Genomic DNA, 21881 nt, shown 5'->3' on the forward strand with positions numbered 1-21881 from the left:
AACACCATCAACATGAAATGAGTATCATCGAAAGACAATAAGTAAATAAATAAAAACATTAAAAAGCTGTGAGCAACTGGAAAACCTATGAGAATTTAAAAAAGAAAAGACAAAAACAATGCGACTGCTCTCTGAATTGCACATGTGCTGCTTTTATAGGAGCACCTTTTCTGACTTAGGGTTAGTTGGGATCAGAGCAAGACAGCTGCATGACATGTCATATCACATACACACACACACACACATGTGGAGAGAGAGAAAACGAGAGAGACATCATTCAACAATCATGTGCCAATACTGAACGTCGCTGTGACAAGAATGTCCTGACACCGACCTGTCCTCACCTGCTATTTTGAACCAGTGTATGCGTGCTTTCATATGTGTGTGGGTAACTGAAGCAGAGATACTGGTGAAGTCTCAGCTGGCATCAGCTCTGATCAGTGATTAGGAACGTGACACTTCAAACATTTTTCAGATAACCTTTGTTTTAATCCCTACCATAGATAATAACCAACCAAATATACTGTACTTCTATTGCAACCCATGAAGTCATTTATAATCCATTTTAACACCAATAAAAAGAAAGGAATGTAGACATCTAGAAAAATGTGCCTGTATATTTTCACCCTGGTATTTATATATATATTAAAAAAGTAAATAAAACTCACTACAGCTAGGATTATCCCCACTGTCGACGCAACACAGGTGTATTTGTCCTTATGTGCGTAGTCTACTAGACTACAAGGGCTCACAGTTGGTGCCCTTTTAGTCTGCTGTGTGGGTGCTGACAGGTCTGTGGAGTCGCAGCAAATTGGAATTCACGCATACATCCACGAGTCTCTTTCACCCTCTGATAACAAAATTTGCATCACCTTTGTGTAAGCAGACTTTTGCATCTTGTATATGGCAAAGGAAAGTATAACACTGGCCTAACGTGTGATTAGGCACATGTGTCTTTTGGAGCAGTGCAGCAAAACCGTAGTTAAAAGAGTTAATGACACAAACCAGTATCCTACCAGTTGGTTGAACCTGCCAATTACTGGCAATATAAGATAGATAACAACTGATGGTGATTCAATGGGATAACAGCTTTCAAAATAGGTTATCTTTTTCTACATTGTGTGACTACTTCTTATCACTTCACCTTTACTTCTGCATGCTAACAAATTGCTGTTCTCTTATATCTGCACTATACCCCCCTTTGTTTTTCAAACAAAAGCACAGATTGGTAGACTAACAGGCTGACCTGTAAATGTGAAAGAGGTGTAATTCAGAGGGAAAGAGCTTAATTGCTTCAAACAGGACCTCAGTAAACACACTGAAAGAAGTTTGAAGATAGAAGTTGAAATTTAGAAATTTGGTACTAGTTCTGCAGAGAAAACCGGGCAAAGATTAAAAATGCTCTATGAATTATTTGAAATATGCAATCAGTTACCATTTAATTAGGTAAATTAGTGCAGACTGTTATCCAACCCAGCAGCTCACTATAATACCTTTACAATGAAGTTCGTCTGACTTTGTTTAGGACTTGGAAGTCTTGTGTCTTATGGCCTCAGCATGTTTTAAATTATTATATTCACAGATATGTGCAGTTAACTTGGTCAGTGGGTCGTTAAAAATTAGCACTTATCAAGTTAAAGCTAGAGAAATACCCAAGGTCCCCCTGTTATATTCTTATGGTTCCTGTAATTCTTTTAAGTATGAAAGGGACACTGAGTTTCCTTTTCATACCTAAAAGGACCCCGTACAGCACATTTCATTTTTCTTTTTCCTCTTCATCATTCAGTGGAGCAAAATATTACACTTTGATTTTCAGTCTCTCAGTCTACATCGTCTGCCTTTCTCTGACGTCTGTGGTGTCTTTTTCTCTGTGTCCATCGTTTTCCCTTCTATCCTCATATCTCCCTGCTTCCACCAACAGCATTGATTGGAGACTGATGAAGAGGAGTTTCACGCTCTCTGACACTGCAACAATCCATGACTCAAAAAGCCAGCTGGGAAGCAAGAATGATAGATACACACACACACACACACACACACACACACACACACACACACACACACACACACACACACACACACTAAACCCTCAGGCTTTCCCCTCTTCTGGATGAGGTAATTATTGTGAGGAGAGTCCATGCATCGATTGCACATTCTGCACAAGAGCTATCCACACATACATATATTGCTCTCTGTATGCATCAGTCAAGGCCTCTACTGGCATAGAAACACACTAGCATAATCAATCACCGATGCACATTAAAAAGGGGATCTAACAGAGCTCGCTGCTCAATGAGCCAAATAGGTAATCTACAACTGACCTTGGATAAAATCCCCACAGGCTGTAAACTATAAATACAGAATCCATCCCCAAGGTAGAACTGGGACTTTAATGCACTTCAACAAACTCTCTGATGAGGAGAATCACTCAGGAAGCATGAAAATAAGCAGAATGTGTGAAACCTCAGAGAGGTGTGTTACAGATATGTTAGAACTGTGTCATACAATGAGTCTGATGTCCAAAAATATCTTTTTTGGTTTCTACTCGTTTCTTCTCAAGAGATCATATTAAATCCTGCAGTCCTTTTTTGTGTGAACTGAAGTTATTTATTTATTTATTTTCATCATTGGATTATTGTAGTCTTGTGTGTAAAATGATGTGTTATGGAAATATAGACATACAGAACTTTAAAATAAAATTTAAGACATTTGAGAGGTTTCTAGACTTTTCTCCATGACCTACCATCAGTATTCAGTTCTTTTTAAAGTAATTGTGTTAAGGATGTAGAGTTGTCACAATACTTCACTTTCAAACTTGATACTGTTAGGATGCCTGGGTCGTTGACCCAGGGTTTTTGAGTTTACGATATTATTTATAATTTCTAGTTTTTGGTTTCTTTGAGTTCCGTCTTATGGCTTATGTCTCTGTCTTCTTTAGTTGCTCTGTCTCCCCTATCACCTGCATCCCCTTGTCTAGTTCGCGTCTCTATGTATCCTTAGTTCCTATATCCCCGTGTTCAGTCAGTGTTTGTGTCTGCCCTGGTCCCACGTCTCTGTTCCCTCTGTAGTGCCTGCATGTGAGTCTATGTTATGTGTTTCCTGTTTTACTTTGAAGGTCTCTGTCTTAGTGTGTTCAGTTTACGCTTCCTTTTGTCTCGTCAGTTCTGATTTGCCCCAGCTGTATTTCCCTCCTGTTATTCATTCCCTGATTACTCCCTCTGTGTATTTAAGCCCTGTGTTTCTTAGTGTCTGTGTCGCGATCTACCGTTTTCCTAGCTGTGTGTTCTGTCATTTCTCCAGGTTAAGTTTGTTTTGAGTTTTTTTAGATTTGTTATATTTTGAGTATTAAATTAAAGCCTTTTTTGAGTTCACGTCTGTCTCCGGAGTCTGCACCTTGGGTCCTATTCCTGCCTGCACACAGCCACACCTAACAGATACAGCTACACATAATTTGATACATATTATATATTTGAGTAGGTAAGATAGGCTGTCATGTCAAGTTGTTGGTAAAAAATTTTCAGGGTCAATCTGGGGCTTTGGAAGAATCGCCTTTTAGATCAAATTCATGTTATCCCGCTATATTGAAACTGTCTATTAACTTGTCTGTGAAGGTTCTCAGTCATCCAGGTGATTGTAATCTAAGGAGCTTGGAAACAAAAGCGTCTGGACTTCTTTGATTTGCTTGAAGACGTTTCACCTCTCATCCGAGAAGCTTCTTCAGTTCTAGGATCAAATGGTGGAGAGTCCCAGATTTAAGCCCTGTGGGAGTATCCTCCCACGAGGGACAATGGACCCTCTAATGATCCTCTACATAATCACACAAGCCGAGGTGTTAAAATGGTTGTAGGTCACAATCAGCCAAGGTTTCGGGTGAGCTCATTGTAAAACCTGGCCCCACTCTGAGGTTAGATGGCCCAGGATGTGAGTGGGCATTAAGGCATCTGGGAAGCAATCTCAAAACGGGATTATAGATGGCAGACAGTTGGTGCCACCGCCTCTGTTCAAAATGGTCGCTCACAGTGGACATAGATGGCTTCTTTCACTCCTCTTTCAAACCATCTATCTTCTCTGTCCAAAATGTGACATCCTCAAAAGAGTGACCTTTGTCCTTTAGATGCAGATGGACTACCGAGTCTTGTCCCGTGGAGGTGGCTCTTCTATGTTGTGCCATGCGTTTATGAAGTGGCTGTTTGGTCTCTCGAATGTAGAGGTCTGGGCATTCCTCACTACACTGTACAGCATACACCACATTATTAAGTTTGTGTTTAGAAGTTTTGTCTTTGGGATGAACCAGTTTCTGTCTGAGTGTGCTGCTGCTGAAGTAAACTGGGATGTTGTGAGTGACCATCTTTGAACAGAGTCAGGGGTTTACGACACCAACTGTCTGCCATCCATAATCCAGTTTTAAGATCCCTTCCCCTTCCCTTAACGCCCACTCACATGCTGGGCCATCTGACCTCAGGAAATCACATGATAGGATGGGGCTAGGTTTCACAATGAGCTCACCCGAAACCCTGGCTGATTGTGACCTACACCCGTTTTAACACCTTGGCTCATGTGATTAGGTAGAGGATCATTAGGGGGTCCATTGTCCCTTGTGGGGGGATACTCCCACAGAGCTTAAGTCTGGGACTCTCCACCATTTGACCTTAGAACTCAAGAAGTTTCTCAAATTAGAGGTGAAACGTCTGCAAGCAACTTAAAGAAGTCCAGACGCTTTTCTTTCCAAGCTCCATAGACTGTCTATTAACATCACAGAAGTACAGGATCATGATAACCATAACCGCTAGCTGCTAACTTAATGATAACAGAATACTGATGCGGGTAATTACTAACGTTTCAGCACCTAATGTTAACATGCACAGTGCAATAGCTGGGTTAATATTTATAACTGGTTAATATTGCAGTGTTGTTGAAATATTAACACTGTTATAATGATTGTTGCATTCCAACAATCAGTCACCATTGGTATCTTTGAACCAAAGACGAAAGACTTCCTATTCCTCAGTCAAATATTTTAATGATAACCAATAAAAACTGGCGCTTATCTTACATTCTGTTATCCTTTTCTCAATGTACATAAGCTTGTTCTATAAAAGTGTCCATACATTTTATGGTTAGATTTGAAGTGTTTGGGCTTTGAAATATATATACTTTACTTATAATGAGAGAAAAAAGAAGCTATCCATCAAAACAGTTGTGCATCAGAGAACAGAATAAAGCTGCCATTTATTCAGATGACTGTGAAACATAATGTGTACGAGCTGTCTGGGAAATGACTGAAATATGTGATGCAAATGGGAAAATGTGTCCAAACACAGAAGATCCTAAGATTATGAAAACCTAAAGGGAAGTCTGTTCATGGGGGAAGATGCATTAATATTCCATATCATCATCAGGAACTATGCCTGAAGCATATGAAGTAAGATTAGGCAGAAGAGACAGACAGGATTGAACATCATTTCATGAGTTTTTCAGTTTTTCCCTCTACCAGCACAAGTGAAAAAAAATGGAACTAATCTTAGACCTATGAAAGATTATGGTAGCAGTAATGTGAATATTAGAAGCAATACCAGTGGCAACAAAATAAAAGAAGTCGATGCATTTTGCAAGAAATGCTGATCACTGAAATGCACAGTTCTGCAGTAATGTGTAGGTGGTACAAGCACCAACTTTTCAAACAACATTCTCCATATTGAGGGTAAATGTGAAATTAAGAAAAAAGCATATGCATATGTAATACCTACCACTAACATATGATAACTGGGTAACTACTCAGTACAGTGGAGGGTATCACACTTACTCTATGCTTCATGTAAGATAATCTAGACCAGTGTTTCCCAACCACTGTGCCGCGGCGCATAGGTGTGCCATGGAAAATTATCTAGTTCCACCTGATTAGTACTCTAAGTGATCGGCGTGAGTTACGGGCAGAACAGTTAAATTCTCTTTCACTAGAGGGCAGTACAACTACCAGCTCTAATTAAATAGGTTGCCAACTGCCAGTAAAACAGAAGAAGAAATTACATAATAGTCATGCTGTGAGATGACACAACACGTAATAGCAATAGATAAATATCTGAAGAAAAAAAAAGTGGTCAATCTGACCTGGGTCCTGGAGAAAATTCTGACCCAGATGAAGGCCATAGCATGAGTAGTGGTCAGAGGAAAGCAAAAGAGGGTATGCTGAGGACAAACCAAGCCAATTCCACCATGCCAGGTGTGCAGGAAAAAATTATCAATATGCTTTGTGTTACATTTTTGTTTGGTGGTGTGCCGTGTGATTTAAACTATTTGCCATTGCAAAACCGACTAATTGAATTTACAGGGGGTTGCTTTATGGTACCTTAAGGGAAGTGGGTCCACATTTTGTGACTATACACAAATGAGTAATAAAATGCAGACATACCTAGTTTTGGTTGTCAACAGTAGAAAAATATGTCCAACTATTTTTACTTGAAATAAACTTGATCACAGAATTGAATTCAGGCAACATGTTTACCTACTGCAAATGACACAAGAAGGAACATAAGAGAAGAGAACATGAACCGGTGCCAGTGAACATAAAACTTTGAAGTTGTTAAAACAATTTTTCTAAAATAATTAGAGAAAAGAAAATTTGAAAAAAAATTGGAAAGACCAGCAATAAAAATCTGGAAAGATCAACTGAGCTGTAACTAGTTACAAAGTAATGTTCTGGAGAACTAAAAGCTTTCACACCCACTTAAATATCCTTCTCACCTTGACTTGTTTCACACTGCATTTATTTTCTCTTTTTTGTTTTGCTTTCTCCTGTCATTCCTTTTATCTGTTCATATTTCTTCTTCTCCTATCCGTCCCTGCTACTGCTAATTTCTTTGTATTCTTCCACTGTTCTTTCTCCTTCTACTGCTTTCTGATGAAACAAACACCCACACTGTCAATGTCAGCGAGTCAAAGTCTGGGAGGGGAGGACATGAGCGAAAATGTGTGACTAGTATGCAAACGAGCGAGCAAAAAAAAAAAAAAAGAACAGCAGAGAAGTAAGAAGAAAGAGAAGAACAAAAAAATAAATGTCAGGAGCTCTTAGGTTTAATTTGCACATTTTTTGAGGAATTCATCTGCTAACAGCACCTGCATTTGCATAAACATGCGTCAATTATCAAATAAAAACTCATTTTTACCAATTGGAGCTTTTGACTCCTGCAGAAATCTTGCTTATAGAGGTCTTATAGAGAAATATCTGTTAAATGTCCATCAGCATAAGGTGGGACGAAAGCTTTTGGTTATGTTTTAGTCAACAATTAAAGCAGCAGCTCAAACAGAAGTCAGAAGTTTAAAGCAATGGGTTTATTCAAGGGTATTTACACATCTGCTTGTTTTAAAGTAGTCTAAGGAGTTTGGAAAGAAAAGCGTCTGGACTTCTTGAAGTCTTCTTTCTTGAAGATGTTTTACCTTCAAGAAACTTAGACAAGTCCAGACGCTTTTCTTTCCAAGCTCCTTAGACTTCGATAACCTGGATGACTGATCTTGTTTTAAAGTTGTTTTCCAGAGTTAAAGAGTGCCTTGTCATGGTCCTGGGTCAAGCGACCCAGTATTTGAGTTTCATGTATCTTTTGTATTCATCTGCACCTAGCTTAGTTCACCTAGTTAATTTCTAGATTGCAGTTTAGTTTTGTTCCTTAGTTGTTTATGTCATCTCCCCCTGTACTAAGTCTCCCTGGTTCATGTGTCATGTCTGCGTGGTTATGTTTAGTTCTTGTCATGTCTAATCTCCATGTTTCCCGTTTTACTTTGAAAGTCTGTATTCAATGTCAGTGTATTCAGTTTCACTCCTCCTGTCCTGTCGTTAGGTTCATGTGTGTCAGCTGTGCTCCCATGTGTGGCCACTTCCCCTGATCATCCCTCATGTGTATTTACTCTCTGTGTTTCATGTAGTCTGTGTCGCGTCGTCTGTGTTCCTACCCTCCATGTTGTCACAGCCAGTCTTAGTATTCATAGTTATGGTTTCCTGTGTCTTCTTAGTTTTTCCTAGTTTTACTTTCCCAGTTTAGTCATAGTTTAGTTTGTCACTGCGTTTCTGCCTTGTCTGCACTCCTTGTCACCAGCCACAATAAAGGCTCGCTTTCAGTTAAGTTTACTCCAGTCTACTTTCGTGTGTTCGCACCTGGGTCCACCACACACACCACCGCACGGTCTGCCTCCTCAGATCGTGACTTGCCTCCCCTTTTTTATTTTGTTAACTGAACACAGGAGAGACCTAGTTGTTATGAAGATTATATCTGTAAATATATCATGAAAAGATTAGTTTGGAGTGACAGATTGACATATGTAAAATCATCTCTTGTGTTTCATAGTATAAAGTCACTTCGATTGTAATAAATGTGTAAACCTGGAAATATTGATAAAGAAGAGCTGGGGTACTCAGTAATCAGACTGTTGGGAATTGTCATTATGTCACATATGAACTTAAAAATCTCTGCATGTGGTTAGTCTTCTTCTTACCTATCGCATAAACATTAAGATGGACTACCTCAGGCTTGCCAGGTTTATTTCTGGACACTCAAATAAGTGAAGCATTAAGTTTGAAGTCAGTCTTGCTTAGAGAGAGTCATGATAAAAAGGAGTAGATTTACTGGACCAAGTATGTAGCTGTAAAGCCTCCATAAACAGGCGGAATCACACAGCAGTGTATGTCCACGCCAGCAGGGACAGCACTAGTATTACTGGATTTGTCAGTCTTGACTCAACCCATTACCAAAAATGGTTGGGAGACTGAACCTCAGCCAGCATAGTTGAGTAGTTACTGATGAATCTTACGTATACGATAAAATGTGTCAGAACAGTAGTGATGGGATTTCCGGCTCTTTTTAGAGATCCGGCTCTTTCGGTTCGGCTCACTAAAAAGAGCTGGCTCTTTCGGCTCCGAACCGGCTCTTCAGGTTGTTTTGTTGCTTTAATTAATTTATTATTAACAATAATATAAAATTATGCACAAAAGGAATTACTAACATAAAAACAAGTGGTTTTATTTATATATGTTTATATATAAATATATGCGGTGGCCCCTAGAGACAAAACACGTACAAACTCCAAAACACATTTCTAGCATGAACTGAACTTCCAAAGCCGAGCTACTAGATCACTTAAATTACACAATTGAAAGCATGTGTGTATTGTTTGTGTATTTATACACAGGCACTCATATATATATATATTCAAATAATTTAAAAAAAAGTTCATTTACCTGTTATTACCACACACCAAATCCGGTCGTTGGTACTTGCTGGCTTGTGTAGCCACAAGATAACAAAGGCTCAACACTGCGCCCAGCATCCTGGAGCACTTCTGTTGTCTTTTGTACGTGTTTTGAGTTTTTATATGCTTCTGAGTTTTTACGTGCTTCGGAGTTTGTACGTGTTTTGGAGTTTTTACGTGTTTTGGAGTTTGTACGTGTTTTTACGTGTTTTGGAGTTTGTACATGCTTCAGAGTTCATACGTGATTTGAAGTTTGTATGTGCTTTGTCTCTAGGGGCCACCGTAAATATACTTTTATTTATTCACTCCACATAAAATGTAATAAATAAATCACATAATACAAAAATCAACTATTCACATTTCAACTTTTAACTATTTAAATTTTCAGCTTTTTCCTTTCACAAATTTAAAGTGAAAAGAACACAAAACACTGCAAACCACAACACAATTAAATATAAATTATAATATGAAAACTAAAAGAACATGCATATTCTCTGTCATATGGACCTGCATGAATAAACTTTCTCAATCCTTTATCATCTGCAACTGAAAATAGTTGTGGATGATTACTATACCTTTCTAATGTTGTTGTCCCTGCCTCTCTTTCTCTCTCTCTGGCTCTGTTCCTGTGCTACTGAGTGTAACTACTGCCCCTCCCCCCTCTGCCCAGCGTAAAGCACAAGGCTCGCGTGCAGAGTGAAGCGGAAAAAAAGTGCGAGAGAGAGGCTGAGAGAAAGAAAAAAAAAAAAAACCCACGTGACGGCTCGCGATAAGGACCCGGCTCGCGTCGTTCACGTCAAAGGCTACGTTCACACTGCAGGTCTTAATGCTCAATTCCGATTTTTTGATCAAATCCGATTTTTTTGTCTCCTCGTCCACACTACAAATAAAATGCGACAGCAAACGCGCTCTAGTGTGAACGCTCAAAGCGGCCCGCATGCGCAAAAGAAGATGTCACACACAACGCGCTCTGTTTAGACCAAGAACAAACAGTATTGTTTGACTGATGGCCGTTAATATAAAGACTTTGGACTTTACGTTTCCCAATTTTTGCTTTAAGTTATTTTGTTATTTACATAATAATGTAAATAACCTAATAATGATCCTTATTGCTGTTTAAGAGAGGAGCGGTGCTTCAAAGGATAGCTGCAGATTTCTGTCAGAATCTGCAGATTATACAGTACAAATAAAATGTTTACGTTGTCTTCCCAACAGTTTCACTGACATCTACACTGGATGGCTAGGAAGCGTTCGCGATGTCTTCTCGGGCGCTGATAATTGGCTTCAGTCTTGTGTCGGTGACGTAAAAGGCGGATTTAATGCGACTTGACCGTTCAAACAGCAGTCGCTTTCTAAAACATCGGATATGTATCGGATTCAGTACCACATACGAAAGTGACCCAGATCGGATTTGAAAATATCGGATTTGCGCCGTTCACACTGTCATAGCATGATCGGATATGGGTCGCATAGGGTCAAAAAAATCTGATTTGATGCGCTTTCGCCTGCAGTGTGAACGTAGCCAAAGAGCCGGCTCTAAGAGCCATTTCGTTCGCGAACGACCCATCACTACAGAACAGCATGTCTGTCATCAAACGAGACAATGTTTTTGTCTTTCTCTGTTTGTCTCTCTCGTTTTGTTAACTGACTCATTTTGACCAACACTGTCAGCTAATAGGCCAGTGGCCAGTGCATTTATCAGTGAGTCAAGCTGTTTTTGAACTGAGCCTTCTCTCCTCATGCAGTGCGACTTGTCAGCTCTGCTCTGTGTTCACCCACTGCTCTGTGAAATATGCCATGACAGGAACTGCAGAGGTTTTAAACCCGAGTATGCAACCCTACTTACACAAGAAAGAAATATGGATTTTGACTTCAGGCTTTGAGGCAAGGCTCGGGAGAAAAGATGTTTGTGTAGAACTGCATAAGAAATGGCTCCGGTGATAGAATGTATCGTAATTCATTGGTGATTTAATGGTCTAAACACATGTATGGCACAGCTTTTATTTTTAGATTACATGACATAAATGACATGCTTCAGTTTATCTTTGGAAAATTCAGCATTATGAGCTTAATGTGTGCTTTAGCTGACCTTTACATCCATGTAAGAGTTTAAAATTTGACATCAATTTCTATGAACTTATTTTTATTTATGTAGATTCCTCCACTGCCACACACCTCCCCAAAAAACAAACAGTTGTTGGCCAACACAGTCACCCACCAAATAGCATGGGAGGTGGGGTACACCAGTATATCACATAGCCTGTCACAACCAATTCAGAATATCTTAACATACATGTCTGAACCACCGGAGGAAGCTGGAATATCCAGAAAGAACCTGCACATACACAGTGAGAACATACAAACTCCAGGAAAATGTATCTGAACCATGAGGTGACCATGCCAACCGCTGTGGCACTGTTCAGATAATCAGAAATATTATTTTAACCAAAGTGTTTTTTTGATTGGTCAACATAATAATAATAATAATAATAATAATAATAATAATAATAATAATAATAATAATAATGAAAATGGAAAAAATCCAACAGGGGCTGAGAGCTGCATTAAGCCTCTACCTCTTCATAATCACCACCAGACTGAGCTCAGTTTATTATACACCATAAAAGCCAACAATTTTATTTTCTTTAAGGCACCGTTTCAAAGTTGTTTTCTTTTGTAGACAGCAGGCACCAACAATGACATAAAAGATGAAACAGGATGGGATTTGGTAGGAACAAACAGTGCGTGTGCCTTGGCCTACCGAGCTACCGAAGCAGCCAGAAGCCGCATTTGCGTGTTAAAAAGCATCTCCCAAAATGTTTGTTTCCTGCTTTGTGCACACGATGTAAAGGAGACCTTAAAAAGGAAGCAACGTGCTTCATGGGAATAAAACCAATTACTATAAAAGCCACGTACATCTAGCTCCATGGGAATGAATCGCAGCTCAGCTTTCTCACTTTTCCTTATCATCTGTCTCTACAGTATAAAACACATGAAAATTGAATTAAAACATTTTAAAAGGGTAGATCTACCGTTATTCTCATTCAAGGTAACAAATAACATGCATTTAAAGTGCCATAAAAACTAAATTCAAGAATTTATAAATAAGGTGTGAACTAGTTTTGTAGGTCAGTGACTGACAATAACAATTTTAGTCCATTAAAGTTTATTGTTTAAATACACAAATCACCTTTGGAGTTGCACTGGGAAGGGCATGTAGAGTAAAACTGCCAAATGAAACATAACGAGCAACCCAAAGTGGCAACCCCTTGTAGAAAGGGAGCAGATGAAAGTACGTAAAGTTGCCTTTTTGGATCACACGTCAACAAAGTACTCCTTCTAGATTAACAGTTAAAGCCCTTAAAAGGCATTATTCTTAATATTCTGTAAAATGTATTGATAGGCCCTTACAAAAAGGACCTGTCACAGGACATGGTATATTTTTTTGCATGCTTGATATGAATAATTTCTCAATAAGGAAGCTTTATGTTTCTGCAGCATAGTGCACAATGCAAAGAGTAGGATGCTATTAATTTGTATAGTATAGGTTGTTTGACCGACATGAACTAAGACACACACAGCCACACATTTTCTCTGCTCGCATCCACTGATGGATACCATCATGTTCAGTTTAGAGAAGTAGCAATATGAAATGTAAATTGCATTTGTTACTCTATCACAAACAGAAACCGAACTGCCACATTCATGAATAATAAATGTCATAAAATGTCACAAACATGGTTGACTTTTAAACGTCTTAAGACAGGTGTGTGCGTGTTTGAGTGTGCATCTTATCCCTGTGTGCGTCTGATTGGAGAATCTCTCCTGGGGTCATATCTGCTATGGACCAGAGGAGGTAAAAACATCAATGAAAACTGATGTTGAGAAGCTCATTAGTCAAAAAAAAGGTTTAACGTTGGCTGTTCAATTATTTACACATCTTGACTGTATAGGGCTGACCCAAGCCAGATTGAATACCAATACAATTAAAACACAACCTGGATTGCCATATTAAGTGATAAGAATCTAGATACCATCAAATGAGACAGGGTGGCAGGCTCTACAATAATTACCTTAAACTGATACCGTTTCACATTAGATCATTTCTTTTATAAAACACATATTTCGTTTTTAAACATTTAGCAACTTTTTTTTTTTTAGCATTTTATAACTTTCTAGATTCATACATGAAAATGTTACATCCTTATTTTATTAACAGTTCTAATACTAGAAACACATTTTTGTTTGAAAACGGAAGCATTTCGTAGTGTTTATAGAATTAGACTATTCTGAACTTTGTCAATGTTGTTCATAATATCTGTCAGAAAATATACAAACAAGAATAAATAAAAACCATAGCAATTACTTTTCATTATTTTTTAACTCAAATGTATCTACAATAACAACACGTATATTTATGACTGTTTATGACTTAATTCTGGAGGCAGGACATTTTAACAGAGCTATCGATCTACACTATTAAAAGCAATTCAAAAACACTATTTATTCCATGGTTATTATTAAGTACTTCACCCACAAACAAATTTTGAATTGTCATGTAAGCTAAACTTAACATGTCCCCACTTACAATCGAAAACAAATTGTCTAAGTCTCATCTTCAAGTGAAGTTTCATTGCTAAAATTAGCTTCTTACAGAAAAGGTCAAGTGTGTCTAATTAGCTCTGTGAGGTTGATGTGACTCTAACTCAGGAACATGACTTCATGGTGCTAATTGCCACTGGCAAATAAAGAGATGCCATATTGACAAGTGGAGAGTTAAGGAGACATGCTGCTATTGGCAGCGCAGTAGCATGTCTTTCTGCAGAGCTCTCTACATTTTCCAATTATTGACTGAGAATATTCTTCATCCCAGAATCTTCCTACTTATACACGATTACCAGCAGTGATCAATCACTGATTATTAAATGAAATGTCCATTAAGGCTGAGGGATATTTCCATACTGGGCAGAGGGCCAGAATGTGATGCACAAGGCAGCAAAGGCATCTACGCAGAGACTGAAGAGAGGCCACGTCAGGCCATGCTCGTGTTTCATATACAACCGCTGATTGTGAAGTTCAGACTCTTTCTTTTTCAAAGAAAGCAACTGCTTGAAGTTTTTGTGACTTGACAAGTGTTGACATGTCTGCTACAGGAACAAAGGAGCGTACACCCAAACACTTATATAAGTAAACAACCGCCGCTCCCGCATACACACACTGTACATTCATATACTGCAGTATGCAATCATCGCATATTCCAGCAAAAAAACAAAACAACCTGTTGTCTCAGTCCCACACAGTGATATCACATTCATATCTTTCATTACTCTACCATGATGTGTGACTCACTTGCTCTGCTTCTAATCCAGTATCCAGTCTGTCCCAATAACGCTGTCATTTACACCTATTTTCCCATAATTAAATTACTCCATGACATATTTAACAAAATGCACATTACCCACCCGTTTGTGGGAAAAGAAAACAAACTAACAAAAAAACAAATAATTGGAAATGTGATTACTGGACTGGAATAAATTTCCACAATTTTCATATACTGGTAAATCACTTAATATGGCCATTAGAAGTAAAAGTATCTTGTAGATGAAGCCACTGTGATCTCACAGATTTGTTAGTGAAAACCCATCTTTAAGCTTTGAGCTGCACATTCCTGCCACGGCCTTTGTGGTGTTTTGAAACCAAAAGGCACATATGACTCATAAACCCATTGGCACGCCACACTCATACGGTAATCATGTGTGTCTATTGGAATTTCAGACCATGATTTACAAAATGTACATCATGTTATATTCAACCAAACCTAAAAGTAGCAATCACAAAATGCATGGGTTTCATAAGAGACTTTTTCCAGAGGCCACAGATCAAGTGACTAGTATGGTCATACGTTTCAGTACAACAAGATGTCTTTTTGGAGCCAGAGGAGGAGCCCCTTGCTAGCCATTAGGAAGAATGCAAGTTAAAGACACATTTGATGCTCTTATGAATTCCTTTAGTGTGCGTCTTTTCACTCCTGCAGAATTTGCGTGTGTATGCACGTGTCAGAAAGCAAAGAGCATGTTCAGAGGGATTTGGGCTGGGACTGCTGTCATCTGAAACAATGACAATTTAAACACTCTCTTCAGTTGAACCATTGTCTTTGCTTTCTCTCATCTCTCGTTAGCGTTTTCTCTTTCCGTTTCTTCATTTCATATCTCCTGGCTGTCTTCGGTGGGTCGGTGTGTTTGTCTTTCCCCACAAGAGGATGTTGTTGATCAAATTCCGTGTCTCAGAGTTTTTAAACTTTGGTTTCCTGACACTGACACCATTCCAAAAAAACTGTTCAAGACAGGTCTGTTGTGCATGTGTCTAATCTTCATCTACAAAGCAGTCCACTGTTTGATCTCTACACTCAAGCACATTGGATTTGAAATATAGCAAAGGCTATGAGTTGTGTAAGTCTTTGAAAGTTACAGTGTTTGAATATGTTAAAATCATTCACTAACTAACTCTCAGGTATATCTAATCATCTTATTTCACGTCAGAATTTGGCTCATCTCAGGTCCTCCAAGGTATGGAGGCCTATCTCCCCCCACCACTTCCCTTGCTTGTGGCGGACTCCCTCAGACATCGGTGCGTAGGTGGTTCTTTGTGTCCGAGGGTGGGCGTCCAGGTACGCACCGGCTCACTCCTTGGTGGCTGCTTGTTGGGGCCTGGAGTCTGGGGCTCGCTGGGGCCACTTCGGGGGTGGGGTGCCCCCGGCCTCTCGGCCTGGGGCTCGGTCACTCTGGCACAGCTGGCTGCCGGCGGAGCTCACGGGCGCGTCACTGCAACCCCCCCTGGCTTCTGCTCCGCGGCTGCTGAGTGACCCCTCATCTGGGACTCTCCTCAGCTCTTTCTGGGATAGTGGCGCGGCTGCCCCTCTTTGGTCTCTTGTGTTCTGAGGGACTCTGGATGTCTGGAGTTTCGATCTCCTCCATACCTGCTTCATGCTCACAGGTGTACACATGGGTGCTCACACACACAAACTACACCCTTTTTGGCTCCTACCTCAAAGCACACTGTGCGCTGTCGATCTTACGTGCTGCACAATAATGTTTAATATTTAGTATTTACTGTTATATTCCCATATATCATCGTGATGTTGTTTATTATGTTACTCTCTTTTTTTTTTCTTCTGCTTGTGCTCTCTTTTTTCTTTCTCAACAGGTGATCTAGGTGATTGATATATGTATTCTTTGTCTGCTTATTTTGTTGGTTTTCGTTTTTTTGCCCTTTATCCACGTCCCTTTTCCCCGCTGTTTTTCTTTCCCTCTTTCTTTTCCCCAGTCAAAAAAAAAAGAAAAGAAAAAAATAAAGAATTTGGCTTATTTTAATCCTGATTCCTGTCTTTTTAGGACTGTGAACTTGAAGAAAGTACAAATGGAGGTTCAAATGTGTGTTTGTCTTGAAGTTTGTCATGACAATGTTTATGTGCAAATGTGGATATGTATAGATCCGTGTGCATGCACGCTTGTGTGAAACAAAATTTCAATTACTTTACTTCAGCTTCAGCTTGATCTCTTCTCCACTGGGAGCTTCCCAGCTGACGTCAAAAGGGAGGGGCGCGCCAGAGAGACAGCGGCCCAGAACAGGGCCTCCTCACTGGGGGAGAGACACGTTCAAAGGGTTCGTTTGGCCCCGGCGGTACCAGCAAACACAGCTCATTTGCCACTGAAATTCTATTTTCACATCATTTCAATTTCAAAGAACCTTCTGGCTGCATTAGCATTTGGCTTGGATAAAAGAAAAGTTAGTGGAGGGGTAGAAGGGTAGCAAAAGAAGGAACGGGTGAAAGACGAGCAAACAGAGCAATAAGTCGGTACTTTATGTACCGATACTGCCACAGATTTTTTGCCATTTCTAAAATTAGTTGCAGAACGTTACCCACTGCAATGGGTGCTCGTCCTGTACTGTATGGTGTGTCTGGTGTCCTGTTTGTCTGCCATCATCTTTAATTATGGGTTTTTACAGCACACAATTTTATTGCTGCTGCATTTATCAGATACACCTAATGTGTATGTCAGGGTTTTGCATTTGCAAGTGGTAAGTAATTAAGTATGGACTATAACATTTAATTTATCTATAAGACAAGACAATTAGCAAGTCAAAAAAATTACCTCTCAAACTGGTGAAAAATAACTCACTTGACTTCACTTGAGAAAACTAGCAGGACATACGCAACACCCTGAATGTTAAAATGAGGGTTTTCTATACATTTATTAAGCGTAACACAGGTTCTTGAGTTATCCTGCTGCTCTGCTCTTTCAGCTTCATTTTCTCCCAGCTATCGAGCTCTTCTCTCAATCCAGTCTTCAAAACTGTGATCCAACGTTTTTGGCCATATCATTACCAATCATCATCAGTTCTATCATTCTCCCTTTGAGACCATCATTTATGGAATTTCCTTTTCCCACAGTCACCTGGGTCATCCAGAAAATCTCGTCCAATCATAACCTTGCTCTAGCACCACCGCCACCATCTAGTCTTTGGGATCCTGTTCTCTTTTATACATTCAGGACCACACAATGCAGTGTTGTATGTCATATGCTATGTTTAGAGATTTTACTGCTTTTAAATCAAAAGTTTGAATGAGCTCGGAAAGTTCAAGATGCCCACACTTTAGCAACAGTAGCTACAAAAATATTAATGAAGCACATGAGTAGGTTCAATAAGGAAGTCAAAGGAGCTTGCAAAGAAAAGCGTCTGGACTTCTTTAAGTTGCTTGAAGACGTTTCACCTCTCATCCGAGAAGCTTCTTCAGTTCTAAGGTCAAATGGTGGAATGAGGTGGGGCCAGGTTTTACATTGAGCTCACCCGAAACCCTGGCTGATTGGGACCCACACCCAGTTTCACACCTTGGCTCAGGCGATTAGAGGATCATCAGGGGGTCCTTTTGTCCCTCTGTGGGGGGAAACTCCTACTAGGTTTATATCTGGGACTCTCCACCATTTGACCTTAGAACTGAAGAAGCTTCTCGGATGAGAGGTGAAACGTCTTCAAGCAACTTAAAGAAGTCCAGACGCTTTTCTTTGCAAGCTCCTTTGACTACGATGACCTGGATGACTGAGAACCTTCACAGACGTTCAATAAGGAACATCTGTAGTCACACATCTCTCTGCTTCCCAGGTGTTTGGTGGCTAATCTATGATTTACATCACTTCCACTTTCCCATGATGTCAAGCTCAATGCTGACATCACTGGTGTAGTCCAATCATCTTTCTGCCTACCTTAATCAGGCCAATCAGCCTCCACTCCACATACTTTAAATCTCACCTGTTATTCTCCCTTTGAGACCATCATATATGGAACCTCTTATTCACACGCTCACCTCTTTCTAGATGTTCAGAAAATCTCTTCCAAACATAAATATACTCTCTCACCACCGCCATCATCTAGATTTTGAGATCCTGTTCCACGTCCTTCCTTTATTCTGATCAACATAATGATGTGTCAAATGCCATATGCTATCCTTATAGATGTTACTGCATTTAAATCTAAATTTTCAATGAGCTCGGAAAAGTTAAAGATGCCAGCACTTTAGGTGCTATTTTCTATGCAATAGAATTGCAATTGCAGTGAAAATCAATCAGTATATGAAAGAATTATGACTGCTGTCCAGCTGAGGAATGTTGATGTGCGGAAAGAGAACACCTTGCAACACTGCTTAGACATATAATTCAAAACATCTGGTATAAGAGGCCAGTGTGGTTTCCCATTCACCTGTGTAGATGATGGCTTAATATGACCTTAAATAATACCCACTCTTAAGCCTTGGGTGAGGAAAAAATAAAGTGAGACATTTATCATACTCATAAAATGAGCCCAAGTGATCAACAGATTCTAGTGTAATGGGTCTCCTCTTTAAAACTTTCTGGAGTGCAAAGGCATTTATGCAATTATATGAAAGGGAATAGAGCCAAAAGCTCTTCACTTTTATGAAGGTGCAATAAGCAAATATTTATTATTCTAGTCAAAATTTACATCGCCAATTGCATATATGTTTGTAGATTACAGACTCATCCAACTCCAAATATGTAGCACATCTTCATCACATTGCATTTTATGATGACGATTTTTATCCAAATCTAAAGCTAGTTTACAATAAAAAAGATATTTAGAAAGTAATATTTTCATATGGTATCTTTCTGATAGCGTGACAAAAATAGCTACAAAGAGATGCCTTACCATACAGCTATATGATGTTATCATACTGTCGGTGAAGGAATTCGTTCACTTCTTGTCATCATCTGTGGTCTGGACGCATCCATATATCTTTTTCTCTCACTACCTTCCCGTCTTCACTTCTTGCTCCCTCTCTTCCTCATTGCACCAGTGAAGCAGATGCCTTTGATGCCATGCTACAAATCACACATTTAGCTTTTCATCAATATTTCATCTATCCATCCTTGGCTCTGCTCTTTCTAGTTCTCTAAATCAGCACCAACTATGGGAGAATTTGGAAGTCATTTGCTTCACGGTGGAATGGATAACCAAGTCAGGCTGGGGTCAAGTTATTTGTCTTGGAGGGTCAGGTTTTAACATAATAGCAAACAAATATTGGAAGTATTTATGTGTGGTTATATTTGCTATTTTGTACGCATTTGTAAAAAACAGTAATTCTCAACTAAAATATCTCTCGTCATATTTTCCTGTGAGATCAATGTTTGCCTTCAAATAAAAAAAAAATAAAAATTAAATACATTAAACTCTACCCCACATGAAACCCATTTTATATCCTTGTCATGGGACTTGTTGATGATTTCAAAGCTACTAGCTTGGTTGCTGATGATATTCTAGCCACAAATTAAGATGATTTTACTTTGTGTTATCCACTAGTAGAAGGCAAGAGACATAAAAATTTATTTTTATTTTTCCTAATTTATCTATTTCTACAATAGGCTGCAGTCATCAGTTAGCCAGAAAAGTGGCACTTTTTTGGCAATAAGAAGTGAATCAAAAGTGGCAAATTGTACTCAAAACAGAAGCCCTGACACTGTATGCACTGAAAGATTTATTTTATTTATTTATTTATTTTGTATTTGCACATAATTTTGAACTTGAAAAGAGAACAGCCTTCCATTTCCAAAGCGGATTAATGATGGAAAATAGATATGCCTCGGGAGCCACTGGGAGCTTGATGACAGCCGGCTGGCAGTGGACTGGGAGCAGCCAGTAGCTGTACCTGTATGGTTCCTCTAGAGCCTCTGTCTGCCAATCAAACTGCTGCTTTGTTTAATTTAGAGTTTAAGTTTACTTTTAACTAGTTTATTAATGGCATATAGAAGTTTGGCAGAGCAGAAGTCAGCAAGAGCAGAGTTTACATCATCAAATCAGCTTCAGCTATTCTGTGATTCTGTGATGCTCTATTTTGCCTTATATATTAAGCGGGCAGCTTTGCAAAATCTTATAGAAATAGAAAAGAATAGAAAACACACACAGAGACATAAAATAATTAATAAAATAAAATAAATAAATACTGCCAGCACAATATATACTGCTATTAACTGCTGACAAAAAGAAGTTAGACCAAAGGCATTTTTTTCAGAAACATGCTGACATTTTAGAGAAAATAGAGAATTATAGTGTGTGTTTAAAAATAAAATTAAGTGTGTTATCTAACTATATTTTCTAGTTAGTGAATACCATTTCTTTTCTATTTCTCTACTAAAAAGAACAAAAAGTAATTTGTATTTATGTGATTTACCTTCCCCTAACATACCTTGTTGGAGCCAAAAATCGAATCATATTTCCTGATAAGCAGAAGTAGGAGACATTACCAAAGCAATGCAGGAACACACTGGAGGAACATTTTACATCATTTTCTTTCTCACTGATTCTTTTTATTTTTAAAACACCAAGGGTAGGTAGGGAAGAGGGGAAGGGAATAATGAGGCAGACAGAAATGGAGAAGTGGAAGCTGAGAGATAAAACCACTGAGAGGAGGATAGTTTCTTGTTTGACAAAAAAAAAAGTGTTATTTTAAGTTTGGATGCTATTATTATCTCTGCTGTCACAGTTTTCGAAATTGAATGTTGATTTATTGTTCTCAGCTGTTTTAGTTGTTTAGCCAAGCGACTGCTCACCATTTCATCTTTGATATTTACATTGCAGCAGGAGACTGACAGTCAGAATAGGAAACACTCCTCAAAAGGTCTATGTATTAACTTTTGATGACCTGTATGGCATGATTTTGTAAGCATCTGTCTATCTATATATATATCAGAAATTCATTAGAATAAAGTTTACTTCAATTGCATTTCTAAATATGAAAATCTATTATACTAGGCCTGTAGATTAAACATAAAAGAACGTACAGTTAATTTTCCAAATGCAAATGCTGTTTTGCCAAACCTAGTGGTGTGTCACATCTATAGGGTGCTTTGGGTATGGTGTCCAATCTACCAAGTTTTGAGATGTTTTTTCAGACCTGCTTCCAATTTGCAAAATAACTTGCTGAGAGATATTAAATGCACAACATGAAGGTCCAAACAGGATGCTAAAAAAAGAAAAATTATTCCCATCTCCTATATTCCTATACTTCAAGGAATGCTCTTGAATTATTTAAAGCCAAACCCTCCCCGACCGGTTCACTGCCGAGTCTTACCGAA

General features: G+C 38.9%; 1 protein-coding gene across 7 annotated transcripts in view; it reads right to left on the reverse strand.

The window, feature by feature from the left end:
• nlgn1 (neuroligin 1) overlaps positions 1–21881 on the reverse strand; it is a 344764-nt gene that overhangs the window by 178149 nt on the left and 144734 nt on the right. For 2 of the 7 annotated variants that reach the window (XM_082524413.1, XM_082524412.1), the window contains exon 1: positions 9813–9880. The exons of 4 other annotated variants lie outside the window; for them this stretch is intronic. Coding sequence is in view for 1 of the 3 variants with exons in the window: in XM_082524411.1 (XP_082380537.1) it covers positions 6742–6763 (22 nt within the window). In the remaining 2 variants the exon portion in view is untranslated. Of the gene's footprint in view, positions 1–6741; positions 7043–9812; positions 9881–21881 lie in introns of those variants that run through there. One more of the 7 variants, XM_082524411.1, reaches the window with a different exon arrangement.

The sequence above is a fragment of the Aulonocara stuartgranti genome (assembly GCF_965226115.1).
Source record: "Aulonocara stuartgranti genome assembly, chromosome: 23".
NCBI lineage: Eukaryota > Metazoa > Chordata > Actinopteri > Cichliformes > Cichlidae > Aulonocara > Aulonocara stuartgranti.